Source organism: Triticum dicoccoides, chromosome 6B, assembly GCF_002162155.2.
Source record: "Triticum dicoccoides isolate Atlit2015 ecotype Zavitan chromosome 6B, WEW_v2.0, whole genome shotgun sequence".
Lineage (NCBI taxonomy): Eukaryota > Viridiplantae > Streptophyta > Magnoliopsida > Poales > Poaceae > Triticum > Triticum dicoccoides.
In genome coordinates, this window is record NC_041391.1 from 495,103,796 (window position 1) to 495,121,998 (window position 18,203).

General features: G+C 52.4%; 1 protein-coding gene across 1 annotated transcript; it reads left to right on the plus strand.

The window, feature by feature from the left end:
- The first annotated feature begins 16,139 nt into the window (after positions 1-16,139).
- On the plus strand, positions 16,140-17,753 carry LOC119325403 (expansin-B11-like). The gene is made up of 4 exons (XM_037599156.1): positions 16,140-16,473; positions 16,587-16,699; positions 16,791-16,984; positions 17,090-17,753. The coding sequence occupies exons 1-4, from the start codon at positions 16,236-16,238 to the stop codon at positions 17,412-17,414; spliced, it is 870 nt and encodes a 289-aa protein (XP_037455053.1). The 5' UTR covers positions 16,140-16,235; the 3' UTR covers positions 17,415-17,753.
- The last annotated feature ends 450 nt before the right edge of the window (positions 17,754-18,203 follow it).

Sequence of the window (18,203 nt, forward strand, 5' to 3'; positions counted from 1 at the left end):
CATACTACATTAAGATTGTCATATCCGATCATCTTGGATCATAGCACCGAAACACCAAACATATAGCATACTTGGGATAGAGATAGTTGCATTTTTGCCTAGTAGGTTGTGCACAAGTTTCGTATCCGCCTATTGTGAAATCGTGCTAGCGTCTCTCTAGTATTGTGCAACAAGAGCATTTTCGTGGTCTCCACATTTTGGCTCACTTCTGGTTTGCACAATCCCACTTATCTATTTGCGTGTGTGTCTCTGTCTACCATTACTTGCTTGGTCTACTTGTTACATTTGCAAATTTGTGAATCTTTTCCAACATTATCGAAGCTCACTTACAATTGCATCAAATTTTGTGCCACCATCTTAACCAAGCTTCACCATAAGCTTTTACTTGTGTTGGTGTGAGAACCAACAAGAATTGGTACCAAAAGTGCTATTTCATTGTCCGCATTTGAGTGAACTTGATTCATCTTCAACATCGGTCAAGGTACATTTGGTATACGTTCTTCTCCGTCTACCACTTACATTTTGTTTGGAATGATGGATAGGCCAAGTTCTTCTACCAATCCACCCCTCATCGAGAACGGCGACGACATGTCATCATTCATCACCAAGAGCCACCTCTTTGGTGCTCAAAGGGCGTTACACCAAGAGAAACAAGCAATGAGAGACCGCATCGACAACCTCACCACCGACTTGCGACTCTCCGAGCAACGTACAAGAGACTACTCCGACAACAGGTTCGACGCTCACAAGCAAGAGAATGATGCAAGAATGGACGAGATCTGCGCCTTGATGAGGAACCTCCATCCTTCCACTTCTTCATCCTCAAGATGGAGCTGCTCGAGTCGACACTCCGACGACACCTTCTCTGACTCAAGTACACCGTCATCAAACACTCTTCGATGAGCCACGCGTCAAGACCGCCATGCAGCTCGCAATCCGCTACATGACAAGCATTCACAAGAGCAAGTCGACGAGCATCTACCTCATCCTCCACCACACCAAGTTGCTTTTGCACAAGCTCAAGAGCGACAACGTCTACATCGCCAAGAGGAGGAACGAGCGCGTCTACACCAAGAGGAACAAGACGCCGAGGCTCAACGTCTTCAACAACAACAATGTGAAGCACAAGCTCTTGCGGCGCAACGTGCCCTTCAAGAATCAAGTCGAGCCATCGCCAACCGCAATCGCGGACGGCGCAATCAAGAGGAAGCCCTTCGAGAAGAAATCCAAGAGAGGAACTACCAACCGCGTGTGCAACGTCAAGTTCCCCAAGCTCGGCAAGCTCCACCTCAAACTCAAGTCCAACAAGAGCAAGTTGATCATGGACTTCCTCCACGCCAAGAGCAACATGAGGATGATTACCCTCCATGTCAAGGGCGTCATCATCAACATCGCCAACAACACAATGAAGAGCAACGCTATGGCGAGCTCAAATTCACAATGCCCAAGTCCAATGGAAGCAATGATCCCGAAGAATACCTCTCATGGGCATTGAAGGTCGACGAAATCTTTCGTTTGCACAACTATGAGGAAGAGAAGAAGATCGCTATGGCATCACTTGAGTTCCAAGACTATGTGCTCATATGGTGGGAACAAGTCCTTGAGCGCCGTGAAGCAAGAGGTGAACCTCCAATAACCACTTGGGCTCAAATGAAGGATGTCATGCAAGCACGTTTTGTGCCAACCTACTACAACCGTGATCTCTCCAAGAAGCTACAACTCCTCAAGCAAGGAACAAAGAGTGTTGAATAATACTACAAGGAAATGGAGATAGCCATGATTCGAGCCAATGTCATGGAAGATGATGAGCAAACTATGGCAGGTTTCTTGAATGGACTCAATCATCCCATCAAGAAGATTGCCGACTTCCAACCATACTCCAACCTCATTAAGCTCGTGCATCAAACTACCAAGGTGGAACGTCAAGTGCAAGATGACTTGAAGTACGCCAAGTACTCATCCAAGACCTACGGCTTCTCCAACAATCAAGCTTCAACAACTCCTCCAACATCTACATCAACCAAGCCTTCTACAAGCAACGACGACAAGTCAAGTTAGAAGAAAACTTCGACAAACTCAAGTCGTCTTCCTCCTACTACAAGCAACTTCAAGCCGCGTGCTTCTTCATCTACTCCGACCGATGAGACCGTCAAGACAAGCTCCTTCAAGTGTTTCACTTGCGGCGGCCGAGGCCATAAGTCCTATGAATGCACAAACAAGTGCACCATGATCCTCAACGACGATGGCACCTGACTCCATGAGTGATGAGGAGATGGAAGCTCTTGAGCAAGTGGCCATGCATTGGCGCATGAACAAGGATGAAGATGATCATGTATTTTGTAATGAGGATTCGAGCCCTGCTCTCGTTGTCTCCAAGGTCTTGACTCTTCAACATCAACAAGAAGAAGACCAAAGATTCCACATCTTCCACACTAAAGCCGGCATCAATGGAAGGTCCGTCAAGGTCATCATCGATGGAGGTAGTTGCCACAACTTGGAAAGTGAAGAACTATGCTCCAAGCTTCAATTGGTCAAGAGGAAGAACCCGCACCCCTACAAGGTTCAATGGCTAAGTGACTCCAGCACTATACGAGTTGAGCATACGGTCCAAGTCTCCTTCAAAATTGGTGCATATGAGGACACTTTGGAGTGTGATGTGGTCCCAATGACCGTTTTCCACCTCCTTCTTGGTCGATCATGGCAATTCGACCGTGGTGTCATCCACAACAGGCGCACCAATCACTATAGCTTCAAGATGAAAGGGAAGGAATATGTGTTACGACCTATGTCTCCTAGTCAAGTGATAGCTGACAAGCAAGCCACCCATCATGGAGAGAAAAGTGAGAAAGTGAACCACCCAAAAGTGAGTGAGAGCCACAAGCCAAACTTGAGCGCCTCTTCGCCTAGAGAGAAAAACCTAGTCCTATTTGCCACAAAAAGTGAGATGAGAGAAGTGTGTGAGTACCCATCGAGTGTTATGCACTTTGTCCTTGTGTGCAAGGATGGAGAACCAAAAACTAACACCTCTCACGAGCTACCTTTAGTGTTTCAATCTCTTTTGCAGGAATTCCAAGATGTTTTCCCCGATGAGCTACCTCCGGGTCTACCTCCTCTTCGAGGCATTGAGCATCGAATCGACCTCATCTCCGGAGCGCCTCTCCCAAACAAAGCTCCATATTGCGTCAACCCCGAAGAAACTAAGGAGATTCAACGGCAAGTACAATAACTCATCGACAACGGTCATGTACGTGAAAGCCTAAGCCCTTGTGTCATTCCCGTTATACTTGTGCCTAAGCCAGATGGAAGTTTCCGCTTGTGTTCCGATTGTAGACCTATAAATGCTATTACCGTTCGCTATAGGCATCCCATTCCTCGCTTATATGATATGCTTGATGAACTTAGCGGAGCCAACTTTTTCTCAAAAATTGATCTTAAAAGTGGCTATTATCAAATCCTCATACAAGAGGGTGATGAATGGAAAACTGCTTTCAAAACCAAATTTGGCTTATATGAGTGGTTAATTATGCCTATGGGTTTATCAGAGGCTCCCGGTACTTTCGTGCGTCTTATGCATTATGTGCTTCGACCTTACATTGGATTCTTTGTTGTGGTTTACTTCGATGATATTCTTGTGTTTAGCAAAACCATGAAAGAGCATATTAATCATGTTAGGGCTGTTTTGCAAACCCTTTGCAAGGAACGTCTTTATGCAAACTTAAAAAAATGCACGTTTGGTGTTGACAAAGTGGTTTTCTTGGGTTTTGTTGTATCTTCCAAGGGTGTCCATGTTGATGAATCCAAGATTGAGGCAATTAAAACTTGGCCCCAACCCACCAATTTGCAACAAGTGCATAGTTTTCTTGGTCTTGCAGGATTTTATCGTCACTTTGTGAAAGAATTTAGCACTATCGCCGCTCCTTTGCATGCTTTGAGTAAGAAGAATGCTCCTTTTGTTTGGGCATCTTTGCAATCCATCGCTTTTGATGAGCTCAAATCTTTGCTTACTCATGCTCCAATTCTTGCTTTGCCCAACTTTGACAAAACTTTTGAGGTTCATTGTGATGCAAGTGGTACCGGAATTGGCGGAGTTTTGATGCAAGAAAAATGGCCATTGCTTATTTTAGTGAAAAACTCTCCGGTGCTCAACTTAACTATCCCATCTATGACAAAGAATTGTATGCTTTAGTGCATGTGCTACATGTTTGGGAACATTACCTTAGATCTCATGAGTTATTCATCCATACCGATCATGAAACGCTTAAGTACTTAAAAGGTCAAACTAAGTTGAACAAGCATCATGCCAAATGGAGTGAATTTATTGAATCTTTCCCATATGTGATCAAGTACATTAAGGGTAAGGAAAATGTAGTTGTGGATGCACTTTCACGCATATGCACACTTGTCACTAAACTTGAGTTGAATGTTATTGGCTTTGAGCACATAAAAGACTTGTATGCTAATGATCCATCTTTTGCTTGTCCTTATGCTAAGTGTTTGACGCACACGTCTTGGGAATGATACTACATAAAGGATGATTATCTTATGAGAGCTAACAAACTTTGCATTCCTGAGTCTTCTCTTCGTTTGCTCCTTTTGCAAGAGGCTCATGGAGGCGGACTCATGGGACACTTTGGACGCGACAAGACTTTCTCCACGCTCTCCAAGAACTAATTTTGGCCCAAGATGTTCCGCAACGTCTCACGCTTCACCAACCGTTGCTCTATATGTCGCAAAGCTAAGTCTAAAGCTCAATCCCATGGTCTTTACATGCCCCTTCCTATTCCTTATCAACCTTGGGAAGACATTAGCATGGATTTTGTACTTGGTTTGCCTAGAACTCAAAATTGCAAGGATTCCGTCTTTGTTGTTGTGGACCGATTTTCTAAAATGGCACATTTCATTCCTTGCAACAAGATAGACGATGCTTCACATATTGCCAATCTCTTTTGTAGGGAAATCTGGTGACTCCATGGAGTGCCAAAGATGATTGTCTCGGACCGCGATGTCAAGTACTTGAGTTATGTTTGGAAGACCCTATGCGCCAAGCTCGGAATCAAGCTCTTGTTCTCATCCACATACCATCCTCAAACCGACGGCCAAACGTAGGTGACGAACCGGACTCTCTCCACTCTACTTTGCGTGTTGATCAAGAAGAACATCAAGGAGTGGGAAGCATGTCTACCCATCGCCGAGTATGCCCACAACCGTGCAAGACATTAGACTATCGGCAAGTCCCCCTTCGAGGCCGTCTACGGATTCAACCCGTTGTCACCATTGGACATTCTACCTCTTTCTCTACAAGAGCGCACCAACTTGGATACGAGTGCATGGGCAAGCTACATCAAGAAGATGCATGAGGATACAAGGTACACCATCGAGCGCCAAGTACAACGACTAGCGACCAAGATCAAAGTCAACAAGCAACACATGATCTACAACATTGGTGATCTCGTGTGGCTACAACTTCGCAAGGACCGCTTCCCCAACGAACACAAGTCCAAGCTTCTCCCTCGAGCCGATGGACCCTTCAAGGTGCTAGCACGCTACAACGACAACGCCTACAAGATCGACCTACCATGAGGCAAGTACAATGTGAGCGACATCTTCAACGTCAAGGACATCGCGCCATACCATGGAGATGAAGCTTTTGATCCGAGGTCGGATCTCTCCCAAGGGGGGGAGATGATGCGGAGCATCCCTTGCTCATCCCCATGGACGTGCCTACATCTCCCTCAACACCACTTGGACCCATGACAAGAGCTACAGCGAAGGCTATCTAAGATAAGGTGAACTCGCTCCACTCTGAACACCCTATTCCTCCTCACGAGACATGGCTACTACCTCATTCAGAAACTTTGTGTGTGATCAGGTACTTGGAGGAGAGCCACGAGGCAGCTACACCCAATGGCCAAGGAGGCAAGGACACCAAGCGTGATGGACAAGAAGAAGAGCTGCTTTGGAAGCTACAGGCATCGGACGACCAACCCAGTCCGAACGTCCGACGACTCCCAGGACACGGACGGCCGAGCCCTCCGGACGTCCGGTACTTCACCACCCGAGCCCAATCTACGGATGTCCGAGGAGGACCGGACGACCGGGCGACCAGCGACCGAGCCGAATCTATGAAAGACCGACGGTCATCGGACGTCCGGACCGTCCCGAAGCTCCGGACGACCGGCCCCTCCGGACGTCCGACGCATCCCCGACATAGCCGAACCTACGGAAGTCCAAGCCCTATCGGACGTCCGGACCGTCCCGAGCCTTCGGACGTCCGATGTCTTCCGGACGTCCGGCACCTGAGTGACCGCACCCGCGGGCTGGAGCCCTTGTACCCCTTCACTTTGACTTCCATTTGCACTACGACTATGAATAGGTCTCTCCCACCTCCTAGCTAGGGTTAGCATTGGTTTAGCTCATATTTTGTGTGAGAGCCTTGCTCATCCACTTGGTTACTTCTCCTCGGAGCTCACGACCTCTTCGGAGAAGATCCCCCCAAGCGGATTCAAGACCCCTTCAAGGGAAGACCCCCAAGACCTCCTCACGGAGAAGAACGGTTACTCTTGTATCTTCCCTTTGTTGATTTTGAATCTTGTGTTGCCTTATGTGTTCGGTGATCTAGCCCTCGTGTGATCAATTACTTGTCGGTTGAGTGTTTCTCTCGTTCCTCCCCGTGATTTCCCTTGTGTTTTTCCGCACGTTCTTCATGTTTCTCCGTAGGATCCACTCCAAACGTGAAAGATCGTCCCCATAGGGTTCCGCCCCACATCATCTTCTCCCCTTCGTCACTGTTTCTGACTCAGTATGCACAAATCATGAAGAAATCATACAACTGAGAAATAGATTATGAGTTGGAGAAATTGTAGTCGCCCAAGCTTTGAAATCCATTTTTTGTAAGAACCATTGAGTTGCAATAAAAAAAATTAACAACTCTCGTTTCTTCTGTCAATGTGACGAGCATTAATGAAACTGCCTATTGGCAAAGTGGGGTATTCTATGTGGGTCAAAAGATCAAAGTGTTTGGGGGATGGAAGACCTCACTATTAAGAGCAAGTTCTTGCTTTAGTCAATGGATGTTCAATGCAAGACAAGACACGGCTAGATAAGTCAAATAGAAGATATTGCTTTTACACGAGCAACTCTTTTCTTCATGTGGGTACAGCCCACTTTTCCTTTGATGAAATGCGAACACAAACTTCAGGCATCCAAGAAAGAAGTCAAGATCGAAATCGAAGCATTGTCATTGGGTTGAAGATCAATTCATATCGACAAGACTTTCCATTCATCTTTTTGTTGATATTTGGATTCCGTTTTCAAATAAAGTCTTTCAGAGGGGGTATAGCACAAGCTGTTGCAAACAAATACCTTCAAGCTAAGACCCTACCCCCAAGTTCTGTTATGCCTCCTTGCTGGAAATGTTTTATGAGAGTTAAAGTCGAGTTCTTCAACAGAGGATCTTTCTTAGTAGACAATGAGCCCACGACTAGGTTTTGGGAACATACATGGTTGGGGCACGCACCACTTGATCCCCAATACCCGAGTCTATAACATTGTATAGCGAAAGGTTGTGTTTGTTGCCCCCATGCTAGTTACGAGACCCTTGAATGATTAGCTTCACTGATTTTCTCAGCAGGGATAAGTGTACCGTGTTGTTTCACTTGCTTCATAGGTTGATATTTATTAACTTATCCATATGAAGAAGGTTGATATGTGTTATATTTGGAAATAACACCAGCCCTATTTTTGACAAGTGTTATATTTAGAGTATTAAAGTTCCACTAAAATTAATATGTTTATGTGGTATGGATAGATGGGTGGTATCAACAAATGATAGCTTGGCAAAGCATAGATACCATGCGAGCACAAAAATTGTTGTTTATGTGATCAAGATAAAAACATAAATCATTATTCATATCTTGTATGTTTGCCACCCACTTTGGTTTTCTACTCATAAAGCATATTACTTACCTCCGGCAACTAGTATCTTGAATTTGTTTGGGAATTACTTCGCTCGGTTGATCAAAACCATAAAGCTCAAATCCAGGTGAGAGTTTGTGTTTTTCCTTCTCTCGGCAATCTAAAACTGCCAAAGTGATTGTGTTTTTAATAGAATGACACTTTCAAAAAAATTAGGAATTGCCTTTAATGCTACATGATGGATTTGTGTGTGATCTTCTCTTTAGCATGCGGAGGTACGACCAATGACGGAGCATGATGAGGCTTTTCATGTACTTGATACTTTAATAAAGATGGTCTTATGCATCACTTGATGCAAAGGCCGGTGGTATACTCTCCTTTGGGAACAAAAATCAAGACTTATTTTGGTACTACTTCTGTATTGAGTGTCATAGCGACTATCTTTTTCTCAGAACGGAGGCAAATAGTTGTCCTCATCTCATTAATAGAGAGGGATTACAACAAGGTTATATGGATATTATCGGATATGGGGTTCCGGCAAAACCCTTAAGGTTCGAACTCTGGGGTGCGCGCGAACATCTTCCCCCTACCGATCCACGTCCTAACGCCTCACTGAGAATCTAAGCTACCAGATGAACAACACAAGGGACACGAGGTTTATACTGGTTCAGGCCACCATTGTGGTGTAATACCCTACTCCAGTGTGTGATGTGTGAATTGCCTCAGGGGCTGATGATGAACAGTACAGAGGAAGAACAGCCTCGCGAGGGATGTTCTTGTGGTGGTGTGGCATTTTGCTTGGGAAGGATTGGATCCCAGATTGCCCCTATTTGACTTGGTGGTGGCTAACCCTGTTTATAGAGGCCCTCGTCCTCTTCCCGAATATTGAGCGGGAAGAGTGCCAACAACGGCCATTTTAAAGGGTAACATCTAGTACAACTTATCCTGACTAAAGTTGGTCTTCGGCTGCCAAAGGCACTGGCGATGACGCCGTCTTGGGCTCCACGGTAACCTTCGTCCTGCCGCTCTACTGGTCTTGGTCTCGTTGCACTAAAATGGTAACCTTTACTTGATGCCTTGGTACTCCACGCCTGTGCTTGCCCCCTTTGCACCTAAGAGGAAACAAGGACACTACACAGGCTGGCGCCCGCCTGGCGCCCGCCTGGTCTCGGTCGTCATGGTTTGCGTCACGAGCACCTCGCGAGGTACCCTTGCCTTGATCTCTCTGCCTCCTCACGAGCTTTCCTGGTGAGGCCACCCCTGAGAAAGCCTTCCGTCGTCCGCCTCGCAAGGCTTGGCCCCTCGCAAGGGTCTTGAGCTTGAGTAGACAAAGATGGGCCACATTGGGCCACCACTTGAGCCACGCCGCAGGCCGCAGGTAGGCAAGCCTGGGGACCCCCGTTCCCAGAACACCGATGGTAGCCCCCGGGCCCAAGGCGCGCTCGGACTTGGCTTAGCAGGGTAGAGAAGGGGCAAGTGCGGAGCGCCGCGGGCCCCAACATCCTGCGGCCTTGGGCGCCGTATGGCGGTTGATTGAACGTGGGCGTCTCCGCTTCCCCACGCTGCCTCGGCAACTGCCCGACTTGACAGGTCCCTGCATGCAAAACGAGTCATGATTACCTGCGATCGTGGAGGCCGACGGTTGGCCTCCTCCGGACTATAAGTACGGAACGGCGTGAGCCCTTCCAGTCCATCTCTCCTTGCTCCGTCTCTTCTTCCTTTCTCCTCCTCCACCTTGACGCCAATGGCGCCGATCCGCCAGTTCTCAGCCGAGGAGAAGGGGAAGGCCCCCCGAGAGGGGCCCGTCCCGCTCCCGCCGAAGAAGCGGCCAATCCCCGGCCGCCGTGACGAGGTTGCCCGGCAGGGGACATCGAGGCCATGGTACGAGCGGCCTCCTCCTGGGTTTCCGTTGCCCTTGTATGCCCGGGATGAGGGCCCTAGGGAAGAAGACACCGAGCGGTGCCGCTCACGCCGCCGGCGACGCCGACAAATCACGGCGACGCGCGTTGTCGCCCCTAGAGTCCATGCCGCAGACTCCCCTCGCGAGCTCGCGCTTCACGCCGCCATGCCTCCAAGCTCTTGGGTTCTCCTTCCTCCTTCCTTCGCCTTCGAGATGCCGCCGAGGGGGCCTCTTGAGCTCTGGTTACAGCACGCCGACTGCGGCACCCCCGCGACCGGAGCGGAGGTTGAGGTTGTCGCTCCGGGCAAGGTCTACATGACCCGAGGCTGGGGCGAGATCGCTCGGGTCTGCCGAACGGAGGGCGCCCTCATGATTCATCTTGAATACGATGGCACCTCCTTGATACTCTTCAAGGTCTTCGACGCGGAAGGACGCCGGCTGGAGTGCTGCTCCAGGGACAGCGGCCGAAGCACTGCTGTGGCGAGGGCCAAGCCTGCCACCCGCTTCTCCAGCAGCTCTTCTAGCAGCAGCGGAGATGCCGGGGAGTCCAGCAACTCCCTCGAGCTTCTCGTGACTCCGGAGACGAGCGACGACAGCTATGAGCCCCCGAGCTCACGTCGCGCCTGGAGCAGGGTGGCTGCGTCAGGCAGTCGATGCGGCTGATTTGGATGGGGCTGGCGCCTGCCTCACATGGCCCATTGTTGATGATGGTGTCTGCCGCAGAGGCACCTGTAGTTAGGGCTCCTTAGGATTTGCATCTTTTGTTCCCTGCGAGGAATCAAGGAAATACCCCGTGGGGGCATGTAAAGCGTCTACAATGTCTTTTGTTAATATAATCTTTATCGTGAAGCGGTGCACGATGCTTGTCCTGTCTCGGCTCGGTTCCCCCTTTCTAATCTCACGAGAGCTTAGCGCTCTACGCTGACAGGCCCCGATCCCCAGGCAGGTTTCAGTCGTCGCTGGTATGCCAGGTCGCGATGTCGTGGTCAAGGCCAGGAGGTGAGCGGCCCAAGGTCCAGTAAGAGCCCCCGAGGCGCGATGCTCGGGAGGTCCCCTTTAGCACTCAAGCAGCCTTCGCTGGACGAGAAAGGAAGGCAACGTCACCGCCATAGAGCCGCATTAGGTGAATATTGGGAGTTGCGTTAACTAGCCGTTCCAGGGGTGTGACTTATCTCGGGAGCTTGGAGTCGTTCCTTAGCGAGGTGCCGGACCTGCGCGTCGGCAGCTGGGAAGTTGCTGGTCAGGCCCTTGTGAGCTTCTCCTCTCTCCCCCGCGCTCTGCTTCATGCTCTACGTCCTCAGGTCCCGGCCCTCGAGCAAGCTCAGCCGCCGCTGGTATGACAGGTCGCGATGCCGTGGACAAGGCCAGGGGGTGAGGGCTGGAGAGCCAGTAAGAGCCCTTGAGTCGTGATGCTCACGCGCCCCCTTTTAACGTGCAAGCGGTTCGCACAGGTGAGAGAGAGCGAGCTCACGAAGGCCTCCCCCAATGTCAATCTTTAGAGGGGCCCTGTAAACCAACACAAGGAAAACAGGGGTTGCCATTACGATGGCCGACCAGCCATTGGTTACTCCGAGGAGTGATGAGGGCACTGAGGGCCTGGTGAGGTGGCGCCTTGCGGGGCTGACGCGGCCAGAGCTCGACCACTCAGATTTGTCGACATTGCAGGGACGGACCCATGCACAAGCGTCGTGCCAGAGCGAGCGGCTCCAAAGGTTGGTGTCAATCGAGCAGGCGATTATCACGGGCAGGTTAGGCATGAAAGAGCAAACCAACTTAGATAGATGCGAGAAAGATACATGCCACTGGGTCAGGCCCGAGCGTCTTGGGGATGATGCAGCCCGAGGGGCGTTCCCAGCAAGGTAAACTAAAGGCATAAGCAAAAGAGATAGATGCCGCAGGGATGGACCCACGTGGCATGGGAATGATGCAGCGCTGGGGGCGCTCTCAGCTAAAATGGAACTCGAGAAGATGTCACCTGATACCATTCCAGACGAAGGAATGTTGGAGTAGCAGACGACGCGCGGTGAAGAAGCCAATCCTCACGAGCTCTTGGGGCCCTGAGCCTCGGGAGGCTCTAGGGGTCCGGGCGGCTCCTCGAGGACCATCTCCATCTCTGCCAGGACCGCGTGGTGCCTGGCCTCCTGGGCTTCCAGAATGCTCCGCATCAGGCGCTGGTGAGCAGCGGCCGTGTTCGGCAGGCCGAGAGGCATGCGAACGTAGCTGTGAGGTGGACCCTCGCAACGTCCCACGCGCGAAGGCCAGAGGCGCTCCTTGGACGTGGCTCGGTTGAGCCCTGGTACGTTGATGCAGACGCGCAGCCCACCATCCTCGCCTGGATGGGGAGCTACGCTGGGTAGGCGGCGGCTACCGCGCATGACTCTCGATTCCTGCAGCTCCTGAGTGACCTTGGTGATGAACTCCTGAGGGTGGGGCCCTCCTTGCCTCGTGCCTTCCTAAGGGAAACTTGCCGTGAAGCACACCTCGAAGTGGTGCCCGAGCGCCTCCCTCGTGATCTTGGCAAAGTCAGTGGCCCTCCAGGAGAGAGCCCCCGAGCCTTGCCCGAGGAGGGCGCCGGGCGTGCCTTCCTATGCGACGGAGGGAGGCGCCCCTTGGACGGGCGCGGTTCCTGGCGCAGTGCCACCGGAGGTGCCTGCCTCTTGAGGCCTTGGGCCAGGTGATGTCTTCTTCTTCTTGGGAGCTGCCTCGGGAAGGTTCCCACTTTTGCCTTTCTGGGTCCTCGACTGAAGTGGCTTGGAAGGCACGCTCGACAGAGCACACTCCATCCTTCTCTTCACAGGGGACTGTGATGACTCCGCCGCTTCCCGGCATTTTGAGGATGGCATTGTACGACAGGCGAATGTGGGCAACGTCGAAGTCGATGAGCTCGGTACGGTAGTTCTTGGGCTGCCCGAAGGTGACAGGGAGGCAGACCTACCCTATCAGGGTGGTGGAACCATTAGTGACTCCTGAGAAAGGCTTGGTTGGCTGAAGCTGATCATATGGCACTTGGAGATCGTTGAACGTCTCGACGACAAAATGTTGAGTCTTGTGCCGCCATCGATGAGGGTCCTGGTGACCTGCACGTTGCTGATGACTGGGGAACATAGCATTGGGAGGGCACCAGCTGTCGCTGCACACTTGAGTTGATCCGTTGAGCTGGACGTGATGGCACACGTGGACCACCTGAGAGGGCGCGTGGCCTCGAGCTTTGGGAGGACTGCATTCACCTCACGAGTGAACTGCTTGAAGATGCGCTGAGAAGCCGGGTCCTGGGCACCGCCCAAGATACAAGCGATAGCACGCGGCTCCTAGAAACCCCCAGCCCCCTCGTCCTGATGAGGGTCCTCATTCCTTCTTGGCGGTGGTGGCAGAGGAGGAAGGCATGTGTTGCCTTGCGGGCGATCCTCATGAGGCGGATCCCTCCAAGCCCCCTCGCAAGGCTGGTCCTGCCAGCGGTCCTCGCGAGGCCGGTCATGCCACCCTTGGCGAGGGCCACGGTCTTCCCATTATCCTCCACCTCTTCCTCCTCCTCGGCCATAGCCCCGATCGTTGCGCTCGGGGCGCCGGCCGACACGTCCTTCTCGCACGGCCCTGAGCTCTTGGCATTCGTTGGTGTTGTGGATGTGGAGGTCGTGGTACATGCAGTACCGGCTGCCCTTGGACGACTCCGGCTGGTCCCTACCATGCTTCGTGTCCGGCTCTGCTGCGAGCACAACTGCTCCTTTGCGTTTACGTCCTTGGCCTTGGCTTTCTTCTCTTCACGATCAGCGGCTGGGAGCTCGAGAAGGAAGAGGCGTCCCTCCTTAGCCCTTGCACACTTGGTCGCCAAGTTGAACAGCTCCAGAGACGTGCACAGATCTTCGTGGATCGCTAGTTCCTCCTTCATCTTGATGTCACGGACGCCATCAAAGAAGGCTGAGATGATGGCTTCCTCAGTCACCTTGGGAATCTTGAGGCGAGCGATGTTCAAGCGCTGGATGTACTTCTGCAGGGTCTCTCCTGGTTGCTGCTTGATGCGGCGCAAGTCACTCATGACTAGGGGACGATCGCGAGTGCCCTGGAAGTTGGTGATGAAGCGGGTGCGCATCTCGTCCCAAGAGGAGATCATGCTGGGAGGCAGGTTCAGGAGCCAGGTGCGGGCACCGTCCTTGAGAGCCATGGGGAACCAGTTCGCCATGACTTTTTCGTCTCTGTTAGCCGCTTCGATGCCCAGCTCATAGAGCTGCAGGAACTCCGCGGGGTCGGCGGTGCTGTCGTAGCGAGGAGGCAGATCCGGCTTGAACTTGCCCGGTCAGGCGATGTTGCGTAGCTCGGCAGTGAAGGCACGGCAGCCCGCGGTGGCCACCAGAGGCCTTTGCTGACGTGGGGCCTGATCCTGGGGGTCCCCGCGCGCCGCTGCTAGGGGCAGCGCAGGGTCTTGACGCGCTGGCGCAGGAATGAGGTCATGGCGCACCGGTGCAGGGAGCACGCGAGCGCCTTCTTGGGGGCGAGGGATTTCTTGGCAGCTCCTTTCTTGTCGCGCGGGCGCCAGAAGCGGTGGGTCTCATCCAGGGGCCGCGCGCCTTGGAGCCATGGCGCCTTCTTGGGGAGGAGGTGGCGGAGGCACCTCTGGAGCTGCATTACCCGCGCAGGACGGAGGGTGAGGCAGCGAGAGGGACAGCGTAGGAGAGCCCCCTGCGGCGATGACGAGCTCGGTGATGCGAGCGAGCCATTCCTCGTAGAGGTCGCCGACGGGACGGTAGTGCAGGAGCTCGCGTGCTAGGAGCAGCGCGGCGTGCGCGTCCATGGGAGCGCGGCGGGCGTGCAACGACGAAGCAGCTGGAGTCAGCGACGGGGTGGCAGTGCGGCCTTCCCGCCGCACCGTGGGATGCAGCGACGACGCCTGCTACTCGTTCCCCGCCGGGCCTGTGGCGGCGTGGGCGGCAGGCGACGGGGAACGACGGGGAGGCCCACCGACGGGAGCCGTCTGGGCGACGTGGGCGGCGAGAGCAGCCCGACGCTCGACACGAGCTCGGCTAGCGTCAGCCATGGACGCGACGAACGATGGAACGCGGGATGGCGGAAGAAAGATTCCGGCGCACCCCTACCTGGCGCGCCAAATGTCGGATATGGGGTTCTGGCAAAACCCTTAAGGTTCAAACTCTGGGGTGCGCGCGAAGATCTTCCCCCTACCGATCCACGTCCTAACGCCTCACTGAGAATCTAAGCTACTAGATGAACAACACAAGGGACACGAGGTTTATACTAGTTCAGGCCACCATTGTGGTATAATACCCTACTTCAGTGTGTGGTGTGTGTATTGCCTTAGGGGCTGATGATGAACAGTACAGAGGAAGAACAGCCTCGCGAGGGATGTTCTTGTGGTGGTGTGGCGTTCTGCTTGGGAAGGATTCGATCCTAGATTGCCCCTCCTTGACTTGGTGGTGGCTAACCCTATTTATAGAGGTCCTGGTCCTCTTCCCAAATATTGAGCGGGAAAAGCGCCAACAACGGTCATTTTTAAGGGGAACATCTAGTACAACTTATCCTGACTAAAGTTGGTCTTCGGCTGTCAAAGGCACTGGCGATGACGCCGTCTTGGGCTCCACGGTGACCTTCGTCCTACCGCTCTGCTGGTCTTGGTCTCGTTGCACTGAAATTGTAACATTTACTTCATGCCTCGATACTCCACGCATGTGCTTGCCCCCTTTGCACCAAAGAGGAAACAAGGACACTGCACAGGTCGGCGCCCGCCTGGTCTCGATCGTCATGACTTGCCTCACGAGCACTTCGCGAGGTACCTTGCATTGATCTCTCCGCCTCCTCGCGAGCTTGCCTGATGAGGCCCCCCCTAGGAAGCCTTCTGTCGTCCGCCCCGCGAGGCTTGGCCCCTCGCGAAGGTCTTGAGTTTGAGTAGACGAAGATGGGCCGCATTGGACCACCACTTGAGCCACGCCGTAGGCCACAGACAGACAAGTCCAGAGACCCCATTTCCAGAACACCGACAGATGTGTATTAGCATCATAGCTACTTGTAGTAGTACAGGCAGTAAGTTTGACCTTACAACAAAGTGCGCTTATAACAGGTCCAAGTATATGTCCAGATTGAACTTCTGAGCATGTGCGTTTTCCTATTGTACAATCTAAATAAAACTATTTTTTAGACGACTTTGGCTCGCATTTTTTGTAGGTACTACTGCAGATTAGTAATAGTTCGGTTAGCTTTTTCCTTCCACACCAACTCGTCACGTTCTCCCCAATAATTCGCCACGTACGTCTGAACCCCGGTTCCAAGTGTTCACTATAAATACTGGCCTCGTGACCAGTCCTTCAACTCACCCAACGAACATTCGAGCTAAGCTTATCTAGCTCGCAGCCTCTAAATTTTCAAGCTCCTAGTCCCAGTGCTTGCTAGCAAGCTACAAGCAGCAGCAGCAGCAGCAATGGCGAAAACTTGCACCCTAGCGCTACTTGGCGCACTGCTGGTGCTCTCGCTTCTTGTGAGCCCAATTGCTTGCTCCCGCAAGCTCGCCAAGGTGGGCGGGCACGACAAGTCTGCTCCGGTCAAGGGCCACAAAAACCAGACCACCACTAACCCCTCCTCGTCCGCCGCATACGGCGGCGGCTGGTTGCCCGCCGGCGCCACGTATTACGGCAACCCCAACGGCGACGGGAGCGACGGTTAGTGCCTTGCTTACTTTACTGTCGGCCTTATGTCCATAATCCATGGGACTTACGTCGCACCCACATTCATCGAGCTGAAAGATACTGACGACAAGAAAACAAATTTGCAGGCGGAGCGTGTGGCTACCAAACCGCTGTTGGGCACCGGCCGTTCTCGTCGATGATCGCCGCCGGGAGCTCGCCTCTGTTCATGGCGGGCAAGGGCTGCGGCGCGTGCTATGATGTAAGCATAACTCACCAAGCCCCTTCCATTAATGGTGCAAAGTGGTCGGCTCGGCTGGTCCTGACAAAATGTGTTGATGTGGCGTACGCAGGTTAAATGCACGAGCAACTCGGCCTGCTCCGGGAAGCCTGTGACCATCGTCATCACCGACCTGAGCCCCGGCAACCTCTACCCCGGCGAGCCGTGCCATTTCGACATGAGCGGCACCGCCCTGGGCGCCATGGCGAAGCCTGGCATGGCCGACAAGCTCCGCGCCGGCGGTGTCATCAGGATGCAGTACAAGAGGTACGCACTACCACCTAGGATCCTCTTCAGTCTTCAGTCTACAGTTGCACAGAAAATAATGGAGTAAATATGTGCTGATCTTGGCGTTCCTGTTAATCATGGCAGGGTGCCATGCAAGTACCCTGGCGTCAACATTGCCTTCAGGGTGGACCAGGGCTCCAACCCCTTCTACTTCAAGACCCTGATCGAGTTTGAGGACGACGACGGCGACCTCAAGGCCGTGGCCCTCAAGGAGGCCGGCAGCGGCGCCTGGACGCCCATGGCACAGGACTGGGGCGCATTGTGGCGCCTCAACGAGGGCAGGCAGCTGCGCGCCCCCTTCTCGCTCCGGCTCACGTCCGACTCCGGCAGGAAGCTCGTCGTCAGCAACGTCATCCCCGCCAACTGGAAGGCCGGGGCCACGTACCGCTCCCTGGTGAACTACCCCTGAGTCACAGCCATATTTACCTGCTCCGTGTGTGAATTTTATACCGCGAAAAGAAAGAATGTGCGTCCGGGTGCTGCGAGAGGCGGTGTCAGATGAGGAGGAGGAGCTTACGAAACTGTGATGTTCCCTCCCTGGTCTCTGCATTCCCCTAGTGATGTATCATCATGTGTGTAGTCCGTCCGCCTGTAACTTTTTTCCTTTTTTTTTTGCCTTCCTCTGCTTTGTCGTCGAGGAGACGATTGAACTGCAGCTAATGCTGCATGACGATGTACCAAGTTGTGTGTTTTTTTACCACGCAATCCTTGAGAGAAATGAAATTTCACGATTACTTGCTTAGGGAAATTACTGAAGGTGCAAATTACTGATACTGTGTACTAACACCGTTACCCACCTGGACACTGGGAACCACCGGTAGCTGCGCTATTGATTCTGCTCGCCTGTCATGTCGGCTGCTTGCCGAGGATGACACATGCGATTCTCCCGGAAACGTAGACAAAGAAGCAGAGCCTTGAATGTTGCCATACTGATTGCCCTACTCAATTATTAACACAAACCGTTTGTTGAAAGTACTTTTAGTTAAGGAGCTTCTCAGTTGTACGTCCATGTAGGCACTACTCTATAAATCTGGGTACAAAATCTTCGGTTGTGTCTTTTCGATAAACAGGGCTTGGTTGTACTACACTACCGCTCGGCATTATGAACTGGATAGTGACCAACCGGTTTGGCATGTGGCTCTCAAAAATTAAGACGATCCACTTGTAGAAATTAACATCCATACCCAATTTTCTACAC